At 35.0% G+C, this 14,772-nt stretch overlaps 1 protein-coding gene across 8 annotated transcripts in view; it reads left to right on the plus strand.

The window, feature by feature from the left end:
* Nucleotides 1-14,772, plus strand: part of RALGAPA1 (Ral GTPase activating protein catalytic subunit alpha 1) — a 212,502-nt gene that overhangs the window by 28,407 nt on the left and 169,323 nt on the right. For all 8 annotated transcript variants that reach the window (XM_043489272.1, XM_043489274.1, XM_043489277.1 and 5 more), the window contains exons 2-5: nt 7,131-7,241; nt 7,789-7,838; nt 10,672-10,729; nt 14,393-14,436. In XM_043489272.1, the coding sequence (XP_043345207.1) occupies nt 7,131-7,241; nt 7,789-7,838; nt 10,672-10,729; nt 14,393-14,436 (263 nt within the window). The remainder of the gene's footprint in view (nt 1-7,130; nt 7,242-7,788; nt 7,839-10,671; nt 10,730-14,392; nt 14,437-14,772) is intronic.

Below are 14,772 nucleotides of genomic sequence, written 5' to 3' on the forward strand. Positions count from 1 at the left end.
TCACTGTTTCGGGGGTTTCCCTATCTATTTGCCCTGAAATGATGGGACCAGATGCCATGATCTTAGTTTTCTGAATCTTTAATTTTAAGTCAGTTTTTTCACTCTCCTCTTTCACATTCATCAAGAGGTTATTTGGTTCCTCTTCACTTTCTGCCGTAAGGGTGGTGTCATCTGCATATCTGAGGTTATTGGTATTTCTCCCGGCAATCTTGATTCCAGCTTGTGCTTCATCCGATCCAGCATTTCTCATGATGTACTCTGCATATAAGTTAAATGAGCAGGGGGACAATACACAGCCCTGACGTACTCCTTTTCCTGTTTGGAATCAGTCTGTTGTTCCAAGTCCAGTTCTAACTGTTGCTTCTTCACCTGCCTCTCAGGAGGCAGGTCAGGTAGTCTGATATTCCTGTCTCTCTACCACAGTTTGTGGTGATCCACACAGTCAAAGGCTTTGGCGTAGCCATAAAAGCAGAAATAGATGTTTTTCTGGATCTCTCTTGCTTTTTCTATCATGCAGTGGATGTTGGCAATTTGATCTCTGGTTCCTCTGCCTTTTCTAAATCCAGCTTGAACATCTGGAGGTTCACCGTTCATGTACTGTTGAAGCCTGGCTTGGAGAATTTTGAGCATTACTTTGTTAGTGTTTGAGGTGAGTGCAATTGTGCAGTAGTTTGAACGTTCTTTGGCATTGCTTGTCTTTGGGATTAGAATGAAAACCTACCTTTCGCAGTCCTGTGGCCACTGCTGAGTTTTCCAAGTTTGCTGGCATATTGAGTGCAGCGCTTTCACAGCAGCATCTTTTAGGATTTGAAATAGCTCAACTGGAATTCCATCACCTCCACTAGCTTTGTTCACAGTGATGCTTCCTAAGGCCCACTTGACTTTGCATTCCAGGATGTCTGGCTCTCGGTGAGTGATCTCACCATCATGGTTATCAGGGTCATGAAGATCTTTTTTGTATGGTTCTTCTGTGTATTCTTGCCATCTCTTCTTAATATCTTCTGCTTCTGTTAAGCCCATACCATTTCTGTCCTTTATTGAGCCCATCTTTGCATGAAATGTTCCCTTGGTATCTCTAATATTCTTGAAGAGATCTCCAGTCTTTCCCATTCTGTTGTTTTTCTCTATTTCTTTGCATTGATCACTGAGGAAGCCTTTCTTATCTTTCCTTGCTATTCTTTGGAACTCTTGTGTTCAGATGGGTATATCTTTCCTTTTCTACTCTGCCTTTAGCTTTTCTTCTTTTCTCAGCTATTTGTAAGGCCTCCTCAGACAACCATTTTGCCTCTTTGAATTTCTTTTTCTTGAGGATGGTCTTGATCACCGCCTCCTGTACAATGTCACGAACATCTGTCCATAGTTCTTCAGGCACTCTGCTGCAGTCCATTGGGTGGCAAAGAGTTGTACATGACTGAGTGACTGAACTGATCCAGCCTTGGGGTCTACGGGCTCAATGGTAGGGTTAATGGTGAACTCCAAGAGCATTTACACTAAGGGGGCCCTTACCGGCCTGATCCTGCCAGTGCCCCTGTCCCCATGCCGACCCATGCCTCCACAGGCAGCCCTCCTACACTAGCAGGTAATTTTGGTTCAGTCTCCTATGGGGTCACTGCTTCTTTCCTCTGGGTCTTGTTATGTGCAAAATTTTGTTTGTGCTCTCCAAGACTGGAGTCTCCCTTTTCTCCAGGCCCCTGGAAGTCCTGTAATCAAATCCTTCTGGCCCTCAAGGTCAGATTGCATGGGGATTCCCAGTCACTTTATCAGATCCCCAATCGCTTCTCGGCCTTTTGGCTAAGATCAAGTGTATCAGATCCCCAGGCTGCGAAGCCTGGGGTGAGGTTCAGAACCTTCGCAACAGAGGGAGAACTTCTTTGGTAGTATTGTTCTCCAGTTTGTGGGTCACCCACCCTGCGGTTACTGGATTTCATTTTATCATGATTGTGCCGCTCTACCATCTTGCTACAGGTCTCTTCTTTGTCTTTGGACGTGGGGTACCTTTTTTGGTGGGTTCCAGCGTCGTCCTGTCCATGGTTGTTCAACAGCTAGTTGCAATTTTGGTGCTCTTGCAGGAGGAAATGAGCACACATTCTCCTACTCTACCATCTTCTCTCGTCATCTTTATATAATATTTTCATCTTGTTGTTGTTCTGTGTTACAACATTTTGAATAAGAGCACCAGACTCTCTTCCAAATATTTGTTTCTTTCTTTTGTCCTTTCTTTTCTTCCTCCATTTTCTCAGTTTCTTCTCACTTCTCATATATCTGCCTCGTTTTAGAACTTCATAATGTATTATTTATAGTTTTCCAGCCTGTTTGTGTAGTTTTACCTCCCTCCTCCTCTTTTTTCTTTTCCTTCTACTTTTCTCTTCTGCTTTCCTCCTTATTTGTGCTTAACTCCATATCGTTTGCATCTTAATACTATATTTTTGTGTTTCTTTCCCCTTACCTTTCTCCCTTCTCTTCATCCTTCCTTCCAATCTCCTTCCCTCCATATTTCCCCTTCAACCCCTTCCTGCCTTTCACCATTCCACATTCTTACCATCTTCCTCTCCCCTCTTACCCCTTTGCCAACATCCCACTTCCTCCTTTCCTACTTACTCTCTTTTCTTCATTTCCACTCCTTCTCCCCTCTCTTGTTTTGAGCTTGTATTTATTTTTATCCAGCATTTCTGTATCTCTGTAATTGGAGAGGTTTTTGGTGTGTTATTCACCATATTGTTGCATCAGTCCTCACTATTATTGGTTATTTTAAGGAAATAATTTGCATTGTTTGTTACTTTATTATTAGAACCAGATTCCTTGTGGTACATTTCATAGTTTAGTGTATTACAGTGCCATCATTTGAGAAAAAGTTCCAAATAGTAATTTTTGTTTTTTAACAAATAAGGAGGAAGAATGATGATATTGCAAAATTTGTTGAATTTTTGGTGTTCCAACTTGGGTTATGTGATAACTTTTATAACGGAGGTATTTAGTGCAGGTGTTTGAAATTTAAGCTCAGGAACACTGGCTTCTAAACTGTGTAATTTTTAATTATGTATGTTACAGAGCTTAAATGTCTTCAAAGTATGTAGCAGGAAATAGATATGTTAACCTTATTCATATAAAAATCTTAAAGAGACATCTGAAATTTTATTTGTGAAAACTCAGTGAGGTCTGGAACTGTTTTGCCACTTAAAGTTAGTATTCCCAAAGGTCTTCAAAGCATTCCTAAGCCTGAGTCAGTTTTTTACAATCTCAGAAACTTCAATCTTAATTTATGGTTGAAATGTTTATTTGATTCCTTTAAGGAAACTCTAGTTCACAAACAAATCAAATAGAAGTATTTCTAAAATTGGGGAAATTTTTGAATGTTTGAGCTTTTAGATTCCAGCCATCCGTTTAGCACTATGCAGAGCACTCCCTCAGATTAAAATTTTGAAAAAAATATCAAAGGTTAAAGAAGTTAAGGCATGCTTCCTGTCCCCCAGAGCATCCAGTATCTATAAGAGAATAATATAATTGGCACTCCATCTTGGAGTGGTGGGTCTGCATCGTCAAATTCAACCTACCGTGGATCCAAAATATTTAGAAAAAATTCTAGAAAGTTCCAGAAATAAAAACTTGAATTCACTGCACCCAGTCAGCCATTTATATAGCATTTATATCGTGTTAGATTTTAAAAGTAACCTACAGATGATGTAAAGTGTGTGGGAGGATGTGCATAATATCTGTTATATGCAGATATTATGTCATTTTATGTAAGGGACTTACTTGAGTGTGCTTGGATTTTGGCATCTGATGGGTTCCTGGAACCATCACCTGCTGATACAGAGGGACAGTTATACCAGCTCATGTGACATAATTAGGAGCCATATTGACTGAAATTAATGGAGGCATTCACAGAGAAAAAAACAATACCCATAATGGGTTATGGGCATTTGCTGGGGGAAAGGTATTGGGTAGATGTTTTTTCCATAATCTTTCTTCCTGCTTTTCTTTTCTTTTTTATATTTTCCTTTCTCTTGTGTTATTATTTTATAGAGTTGTTTTTAAATTAGTGAAGCCTTCTTTTATATTATTCTTTTATATCTACTTATCCTTTTATATCCACTTTTTTTGTGTGTTTCTTCTCCCATTTTCCCCCCACCATGTAAATTTTGTGAATTGATGAGCAAAAGTGTTTTATAAGAGTTTTTATTTGCTAACTAATCATTATAAATAGATACAGATTTAAAAAACAAATTTCTTAATTTCGATCTAGTACTTTTTATTAGTAAGTATATAGTTTCCAGGCTTTGTTTAACCTGGTGTATGGGAAGGAAATAGAAAGAGGCTGTCTTGGCTCCTAAGTTATGTTGCAAAATCTTGAGTTGATTCATGTTTGCTTCTGTTACGTTTTGATTTTTTTGTTTGTTTTGCTTTGTTTTTGTTCTCATTTTCTTTTTTCCCTGGGGACATTTGTTTTGTTAGAAACATTAGTTTCAGGAAATTGAGTGATAATTATAGCAGTTTATTTATTCTGATTTCATAGTTCTTTGTTATTTCAAACTACTCTATGGGGAAAATAGAGTACTTTTCCTGTTTATTTTAGTGTATGTGTTTTATTTTGGTATTCTTTAAAATATGTTTAACTAGTATTCAGTGACTATTACTCTTATCTTTGTTCTTTTCTTATTTTCCTTATAAATGTGTTAACACTGGAGGTGAGTAGCACAGAGGCTAAGAGCATAATAAGCCCAAAGCCCAGGCTGTGTGTGCTGTGCGTAGTCACTCACTCGTGTCTCACTCTCTGAGACCCCGTGGACTACCCGCCAGGCTCCTCTGCCCGTGGGATTCTCCAGGCAAGGATACTAGAGTGGGTTGCCATGCCCTCCTCCAGGGCATCTTCCCAAACCAGGGGTCGAACCCAGGTTGCCCACATCGCAGGTGAGTTCTTTAGCCTGAGCCACCAGGGAAGCCCAGTCCAGGTGTGTTGAGTTTAAATCCATGACTTTCTTTCTTACTAACTAAATTACTTAAACTCTCTATGTCTGTTTCCTCATCTTTAGTCAGGATAATAATAGTACTTATTTTATAGTGCTGTTCTGAGGAATATAGGAATTAATTTCTATAAAGAACTTAGAAGAGCGTCTGGCATATGGGAAATATGGTTTATGTTAGCTGTTACCCCCCTTTCCCCTGGTTCTCTGAAGAGTCACACAGGTACTGTTACAGGTAGGAATAGAACCTGAGTGTTCTTATTCCAGTCAAGATGAGGCAATGCTATTTTGCTTGTCAGTAGATTATGCAGTATTTTCCAAGATAAAAATTTCCAAGCTACAAAATGAATACAGTAAAATTAAAATTATTTATAATAAAACACATTTGCATGTTCAGCACTGTGCTTAGGTTTTGGAAGTACTAAGGTAGACATACTTTCTGTCCTAAAGAAGCTATAGACTAGTCCTGGAAAAGAGACAAGGAAATACTTGAGACATAATTACTTTCATGAGAGAGAATTGTAGAAAACAAAAGGAAATAGAGAGGAGAGGGCATCTATCCCTTCCTTTGGGAGGGTGAAGCAAAAGGGAAAAATGGTCTTGGAAAACTCCATAGATGAGGTATCATTCAGGAGTTACTATGAATATTCATAGGATAAGATAATACACCACAGAGAGTTTAAAGTGCTATGTATTTGTTGTTAATATTTCGTTTTATGCTGAAATCTTCTATTCAGCCTTAAAGCATTCCAAGAAATTAATTGATTCTTACCTTTAACTTGAGTTTACCAACAAGTAGTAGTTTATCCTATATTTTACTCCCAGGGTGTAAAAAAAAAAAAATTTTTTTTTCCAGTTGCTTTTTTCAAATTTGTTTATTATAGAAGAGACACATGCTTTTTGTAAATGAATTTGAATAGTTGGAAGTATATAAAAGTTATTAATACCTCCCCCTCTCCCCAACTTTCTCACTCCCTCTGAAAACAAACAATAAAATGCATAAGTAAAGAATCTGCCTGTAATGCAGGAGAGCCTGGTTTGAATCCTGGTGGGGAATATCCCCTGGAGAAGAGAGAGGCTACCCACTCCATTATTCTTGGGCTTCCCTGGTGGCTCAGACAGTAAAGAATCTGCCTGCAATGTGGGAGACCTGGGTTTGATCCCTGAGTTGGGAAGATCCCCTGGAGGAGGGCATGGCAACCCACTCCAATATTCTTGCCTGGAGAATCCCCATGGACAGAGAAGCCTGGTGGGTTGCAGTCCATGAGGTCGCAAAGCACTGGACAAGACAGAGCAACTAAGCCCAAGCACCTATATACTTGTGTAAATATCTTGATTTAAATGATAATTGCCATTTCCTTAGTTTGCACTTAAGACATTTCATGACATATCAAAGCTACTTTTTCCATTTTATTTTTATCAAAATGCTCAAAGCTAGCCAAAATGAATGATTTTTGTACATTTTATCCTGTTTTCCTCACTTCATGTTTTTGTTTATGCCAAGAATGTCTGTTTTGTTCAAAACCACTACATCATATCCAAATTACTTCCTGTCCGTAAAGGTCTTTTCAGATAATACGTTCTCTGTCAAAGCTTTTCTTTCCCCACCTTCACTCCTTCCTGTGTTTTGAAAGTAATTTTGTGTTAGTACCCAACACTTGCTGCTGTGGATGCAGTTAAATGTTTGGTTTTCTGTGCTTTGGACTACACTGACAGTTCTTGTAGCAGTATTTTATGAGTTTTGTAATACTTAAATGCCTATTTGTAAAGCCTGTTGTTAGATATTTAAAATAAATGTATTTTAGTCATGTTTTATTATTCTCAGAAGTACTGATTTTTAACCGTCTTGGGGAGAAGTTACAAAATGTGAGCTGTGAATTGAAAATAAAACTTCTTTTTTTAGTTTGATTAATGATTTTGGATGAGTGTTTCTGAGATATTGTTGTCTTCAAAGATTATGATAACCTGATTTGGCCAGTTTTTAAAATTAAAACTAAAATCTTTAAAAACTAAAGTTGTGAGAATAAGGTATAAATAAATCTCTCAAATATTTTAATAGAAGTTTAAGAGCAGTTTTTTGACATTTTTGAAGGAAACTTGCCACAATAAATATTTGCTGAATGTGATGTAAATAGTAATCACTAAAAACTGTTTTCATTTATTTTTCAGAGAATGCAGAATCCATTGATCTTAAACAGTTTTTTGACCAACATTTTTCACATATATATTATGTGTTTTTTGAGAATTTTGTTACTATTGAAGCTAGTCTTAAACAGAAAGGTAAGATGTTAAAATCAATCCTGACTTACACTGATGTTTCAAATAATTGTCATAAACATTCACTTAGAATAGACTCTTGCACATTGTAATTTTAGTATTATTTCACTTCTCTCAAATGGCTTGTAGACACCCTGCTCACACTGTGGCTTAGCAGTAGTAACAATACCCGTATTATTTTGAGAAGGCTTAGAAGAGTTGCCTTTTCTCTGGCCAGATTTCCCTGTTTGCTCACCTTTACTCTGCCCTAGGGCCATCTGTCAGGTTTGAGCAGTCATTTTCATAATTTCATTTTTAAGAGTTCACTTAAGACTTTGCCACAATATATTATGATTTGTTTTTTAGACATAAATATGTAGAACCTAAATTTAATTGTCTAGAAAGAGTAGAGATGTTATGGTATTGTCTATACATTGAATACAGTTTAAATATTTTATTAAAGAATCACTGAGAAAAAACTGTGCCTGAAATATTTTAAGCTTTTTAAGTGGTTGTTGACATTGAGGACAAAATGATAATGTTTAAATATTTTTCTGTAAAAATGTTTTAGGTCACAAGTCTCAAAGGGAGGAATTGGATGCTATACTTTTTATTTTTGAGGTACGTACCTACCCATGTAACTTTTTTCCCAAAATTAATTTTTGGAACATACAAAGGAACATATTGAATATTAACAAGCACTGTGAATCTGCCATGCTTTTAAAAAACTGAATTCTATTGTTTAACCTAAAAAAAACACCTGTCTTAATTATTTTCTGAGGTACATTTTAGGTACAGATAGAATTAATGGTTTTATGCATTTGAAGCCACAACTGTACAATTTTTACAGTATTTACAAGCAATGAAAATTTTAATTTGTGGGATGCTTACACAAATGGAGAATTTTTTTAAGAAATTCTAAAACATTCTTACTTGAGAGGGTAAATTCATGGAACTGTTACATACCTAAGGAGTTCATAGTTTCTGCTTTAACTGCTTTTCATTGAAAACTTGTATAGAATAGTTTTAAACATTTTATACATTGTTGTTCTACCACATTACTTTTTATTGGGGCAGGACAAGTTTTTACTGCTAAATAAGCAGAAGGAAATAACAACATATGATACTCTGTTAAAATTTCTCTTTTATTTTTAGCACAGTGATAAAAACGAGGGACACACATGCTTCTCAGATAACTCCTTACTCTTCATTCTGGCTTTCAAATCAAATAGTGATAGGAGTATTCCAGTCTTTATTGAGAATTTTAGTGATCAGGAAACAAGCCAGGATTAGACCTTGTGTTTTGAAAGGTGTAAAGAATTTAGAAGTTAGTTTCTAAAGATGGAACTATTCTATTTACTGCTAATTAAAGATAAAATTCACTGTCTTGTATATTGACTATTTTGGTATGGTTTAGAAGAATTTAAAGCATTTGATCTCTCTCAGTTGCTGAGTTAGTCACAGCTTAAAAAAAGAAAGTTTTGGTTTTTTTTTTTAAGCATTCCAAAAGAAGTAACTGGTTTGGTACCTGTTCTGCAGTTAATTTTCATTAGTCATTAACCCTGAGGAATTTGCTCATATTTACCTCCCAAAGTGTTTGCATGAATAGTTTATAGGGGAAATATTAAAGCATGGATATTTTGAGAAAGAATAAAAAAGTATGTACAGAGAAAAGATAATAATTCCTGGAAAGTATTCCTTCAGACATTTGTGAAACTATATTTAGGAAATTGAGATCATTGACTAGTTAATAGAAGCTCTTTTAGGGTATTCCTTCTATTAAGACATAATACTTATTTTTCTGTATGTAATATATGCTGGTCATTTGTTACTCTTTGAACTGAAATGTTTGTCTATAATCTATCACTAAATTTCATTAGGAAAAGTAGTGTTAAATGTAGGGTTTTTATCTTTTGGAAAAAGTACTTAACCTGTGTGCTGTTTTTGTATGTATGATGGTAACAATATCTGACTTCCACCTTTAGAGACTAATGATTTAAAAGATCAAGAACTTATCTAAATAAACTGACTTCCTTTTTCTGGAATAAAATGCATCTTTGTGGAATGTTAGTATGACACAGGATTGATATCCTGTTTTCTTCTGTGTAGTTAAGAGTATACATAATTTCTTTCATCTTTATATTACTGAATAAAAAGATGATAAAGTGTAATAGTGATAATGTAGAAGTACTTTAAGTAGTTCACAGACTTGTCTTTTTAGTTTTCTATAATTTTATCTCTTTCCATACCGCAATAAATATAATTATACAGCTGCTGGCTAAGTATGGGAGAAATGTAGGAGGGCAAGGCTGAAGAATTTTCTGTATCTTATGTGGGAATAGCACCTGTCTGTGAAGAACTTTGTGATTTCTTCTTCATTCTCTTATATGAGAAGGACTAGAGACGATTATCAAAAGGAAGATAGAGAAGTGTAAAAACAGGCATACCATTCTTTGAACAGAATAATATGAAAGCACAAATTCTGGAAATAGGAATATGGAAGCTGGAATCTGTTTTTCCACTTTCTAACCTAAGCACATTTCTTAACCTGTTATGGCAAATGAGATCACTCCTTTTAGGATGGTTTTGAGGATTAATGAAATATCCTTTATATAAAGTGTCTATTATTTGGCCCTTACGAACATTCAATTAATGGTGACTCTAAGTAGTAATAAAATAGAGCAGCAATAATAACAAATACCATTCAGCAAGCAGATGAGTATTGAGAACATAGTTCAACAGCATAATAAGGCAGCTATTGAACTAGAATAATTCATACAGGTGCAATATGTAAAGGAAAATAAAGACAAAATTTTGAAGATATTATATGTAAGAAATACTCTAAACTTGTAGAAGTATGTATGGGTTAGCTTAACCATAGGGCTCCTGAATTAAAATTTTTTTTTCTCATACCTATAGCCATTATAATATATAAGTATCTTTGGGTTCATGTGATTAATTTAGTACAAGTATTTGATAGGATTTTTGTGAAGGCAAAATATTTCCCCTCTTAGGTTTATCAAAATAGGAGAAAGAAAAAAACTACTTGAGAAAATATCACAGATATTAGTATCTAAAAGAATTTAAAACAGATCAGTAGTTTCCACAAAGTCTAAGAATAGAAAACAAGCCTTAAAAAATATAATATTTATTCACTAAAGAGAAATATAATTTTTACATCATTGTACAAGGTAAATTTCATCAATTTCCTGTTCCAAGACTTGGTTAGTGTAGCTTGTTTCCTGGAGTTTTCAGATACTGATCAGTATGCTAGTGCTGAAGTAGTGCCACTACCATGAGATAGCTCAGAGATGATTCTGTGTTTGTAATACTGTCTTCTGCGTAAGAAACTTTTAAAGGCTTTGTGTAATTCTTTAATTTTTCACATTGTTCAAGATGTGAACTTGTTACTTGCTTTTCATACTTTTCTTTTTTTATTCATATTGATTTTTAGAAAATTTTACAACTTCTTCCAGAAAGAATTCATCAGCGATGGCAGTTTCATAGTATTGGTAAGTAATATAAATACTATTTCACATTTGAAATAAATGATAATATTTGAACATATTCTGTAATGAGTTGGTTATTACTTGAAATGAGTTCATAGTTTATACTTTAGTAAAAATAACGAATACAGAATTAAACTTACTGGGAATATAAGATAAAAACATACATGAAGGCATGTTAAATTTCTTTGACCCACCTGTTAACTTACTCTGAATATGTTAGCAATGATGATAAACTATAAAGCCTAAAAATAAAAGTAGACTGCATCAAAGTAAATATTCTGTAATCAGAAATTGAAGAGAAAATGCAAAGTGCCAAGTAGAATAAGAGCCATGGGTTCCAGCTTTCAAAGCAAGCAGTGTAGGTTGGCAGTTTGCTCCATTAAAAAAAAAAGGGGGGAGGGAACCTGGGGTTTAGCTTACTGCTTGAAGAGCCAAAGTAGAACTTCCCAGATCAAGAAATGAAGCTGAAAAGGAAAAGGGGAAAGGAAAAAAATGCAGCCCTGCTGTGGATAACTGTGAAAGACCAAGTAGGCAGGAGGTCACAGGCTTCTCTTACAAGGAGTTAAGCCAGGATGCTGGCTGGCTTGGAGTCTGGTTCTTTAACAATCATAGCATTGCCGCAGGACTCTCTGATTCTCATTCTAAGCCTTTTTTCCCTCTTGGATGAAAAAGGAATCTGCAGGTAGGCAATTTCTGGCTTTGGTTCAGTGTCTCAATGAGAACAAAGGTGATTGCTAGTGATTCTTGTGACCTTTCTCTCGTGGTGAATACACAGCCAGCCACCATATCTACATTGTTGAGGTAGAATGTTATAGGCCTTATATTCATTTGTAAAAATTGTATTTTTTTTCTTAAAAAAGAGTCATAGATTTATTTAGGCCCTACAATTCTTAATCAGTTATATCAAATAAAATCTCTGAAGCTTTGAAACTATAAGTCATCCCAATTAGCAGTTCTGGAAACAAAAGAAACTACATATAGGATGGATATTGATGTAGAGGCTAAAAAAGACAAAATTTTAAATAATAAAGCCTTTTGAGAATAAACTTTCTTGATAAAGCTCAAGACTAAAAATGATGTGTCCTTAGTATATAAAGAACTCTGGCATCTCAGTAAGACAGATAAGTTTTTTAAATATGCAAAATATTTGCATAGATAATACACCAAAGAAGACATATTAATTGCTAATAAGCATGATAAGGTGCTCAGTAGAATAGTGTAATCCTGTTTTTTATTTTGTAATCATTAAAATGTTCTTGGTTATCCGTGAAGAAACTTCTCTAGACATCTGAACTTCTAAAGTTTTTCTCCTGAGGAATGTAGTCTTCAATCTGTAAAAGAGCTTTGCGCTATCTAGTTGTCGTGATCAGTAGTATTCCAATAAATGTCCAATTGGAAAAGATACATCAATGGTCATTCTTTGTCATTAAGAATCCTTAAAAAAAAAAAAAGTAACTTGAACAACTTTACACTAACAAGTTAGGCAGTTTTTTCTTTAAAATATTTATTTATTTATTTGACTGTGCTGGGTCTTTGTTGCAGCATGTGAGATCTAGTTCCCTGACCAGGGATAGAACCCAGGCCCCCTGTATTGGGAGTACGGAATCTTAGCCACTGGATCACCAGGGAAGTCCCAAGGCAGTTTTAATAAAATCAACAAATTCCTAGAAAGATACAAATTATTCAGACTGACTCAAAAAAGAATGTGCTCAGTCCCTCGGTTGTGTCCAGCTCTTTGCAACCCCATGGACTGTAGCCTGCCAGACTTCTCTGTCCAGGGGATTTTCCAGGCAGAAATAGTGGAGTGGGTTGCCATTGCCTTCTCCAGCGGATCTTCCCAGCCTAGGGACTGAACGCACATTTCCTACACTGGTGACAGATTCTTTACCACTGAGCCACTTGGGAGCCCTTGTTTAGATTACTCACTTTCAGAGCTGCTGCCAGAAAAGCTGTATTCCATTTTGCATCTCCTTGCATCTGTCGTTGTTCCCTGTTGTTGAATACTTTAAAAACAATCTACTAATTCATTTCAAATATACCATCTAATTTCTATAATTTTTTAATCTCTGGGGCACTTAAAGTAATAATTACAAATCTTCTCACACAGGAAAGCTTAACTCCAAATATCTTAAAAAGATGTAATATCAATTGGTCACAAACTCTGAGAAAATAAAGGAACTGTTCCCAGTCTATGTACATGTCTATTATTATCTTGATAATAAAGCCAGATTAAAGACCTCACAGAAGAACACAGTAGTGTTCAATATCCATCATAAACACAGAGGCAAAAATCTTTACTAATTTATTAGCAAACTAAATTTAGTAGTATGATGAAAAGACTGTGTATAAATGGTAACCAATTGGGATTTATCTCAGGGATGCAAGGTTGGTTTAACATTTGAAAAGCATTGTGTGAAAAATACGGTTAATATTAATAGAATAAATAGCAAAACCACCTGTAATGCTGACTGTGATCATGCTAGTAGAAGAAAAAGCATCTGACAGAATTTACTGCCCATGCATGATTAAAAATGCTCATCAGATTTGATTAGTTTTCCACTTAAGTTCTTTTTCTGTTCCAGGGTTCAATTGGTGATACTACAATGCATTTAGCATGTATAGATTTTTTAGGAGAGCTGATTAAGACCTAGGCTTTACATAGAATTGATCTAAGAAAATGAATTTGCTCAGACACTAGGAGGGGAATTGCAAATAAATCAACACAATTTGTTGAAATAGTAAAGCTTATTTTTGTATGATAAATAAAACTTAAGCAATAGAGTCACAGTCTTAATCATTTTATATATATATTTCATATAAAAATACGTAATCTTGTTAATAGAAAGAAATAAAGATGCAAGATTAGAACAAATAGCTGTAGAGGAAATTTTGTTACTGGTATAAATTTTAAACATAGAAACAATTTCTAAATATTTTATGGATTTATAAATAAGTAGTGATAACACAAAATATTTTTGGAGATAATTAAAAACAGAATCTGGATGAGATTTCCTCTGGGGAAGGAAGGAGGAAAATGATTCAGGATGAGTTCACAGGAGGCTTCTGTTTATATAAAACATTATAGATAACATAAATAAATGAAAATTTGAAATTATAGGAAACATGAGACTGTTTAGATTTGTTCAAACTGAATGGTGGACTTCTGGTTGTTTGTGAATATTATTTCATTATTTCATTATAGGTTTGAAATATTGTATAATCACAAGAAAAAGGACTATTATAGATGGTTCTGAGTATTTGGAAAAGAAAAAGTAGTACAGGGGAAACGATTGTTGAGTTTCAGGTGTTTATTTGATTAACTATATAATTTTCTACAGTGGTTTTTATTTGTATTAGTGATGGTGAAAGTTTTTATTTATATTCTTAGTCTAAGTAAAATATATAGATTGTTGCCCTTAAATGCAATTTTGGTTTGTTTGTTTTAATAGGATAAATCATGTTTAATTCCAGTAAACCATGTGTTAAAATGGTGACTTTTTATATGCCCTCTATCCCAAGACTGTGTCCAGAGGGATGTTAAGGTCACCAAGAATAATTTGGAGGTGGCCAAGGACTTGTTTTTAAAGTGTTTTCAAGTCTACCAATAACTCTTGACATTTAGAAATGAATAAGATATGAATGTTTAAAATCATGTTTTCTTTTCAGGATTGATTTTAAAGAAACTACTACACACAGGAAACTCCTTGAAGGTATAATTAATTATATTTCTTTTTTATATTAAAAAATTTTTTTTGAATTAATTATCTTCAGCTCTGCTGGGTCTTCATTGCTACACAGGCTTTTCTCTAGTTGTGGCAAGTGAGGGCTACTCTCTCGTTGTGTCCGGGCTTCTCATTGCGGTGGATTTTCTCGTGGCTCCTAGGCTATAGAGCACAGGCTCGGTAGTGGTGGCGCACAGGCTTAGTTGCTCTGTGGCATGTGGGATCTTTCTGGACAGGAATTGAACCCATGTGTCCTGCATTGGCAGGTGGTTTCTTTACCCCTGAGCCACCAGGGAAGTCCCATTTCTGTGGGTTTTTTTTTAA

Source organism: Cervus canadensis, chromosome 17 (genome assembly GCF_019320065.1).
Source record: "Cervus canadensis isolate Bull #8, Minnesota chromosome 17, ASM1932006v1, whole genome shotgun sequence".
Lineage (NCBI taxonomy): Eukaryota > Metazoa > Chordata > Mammalia > Artiodactyla > Cervidae > Cervus > Cervus canadensis.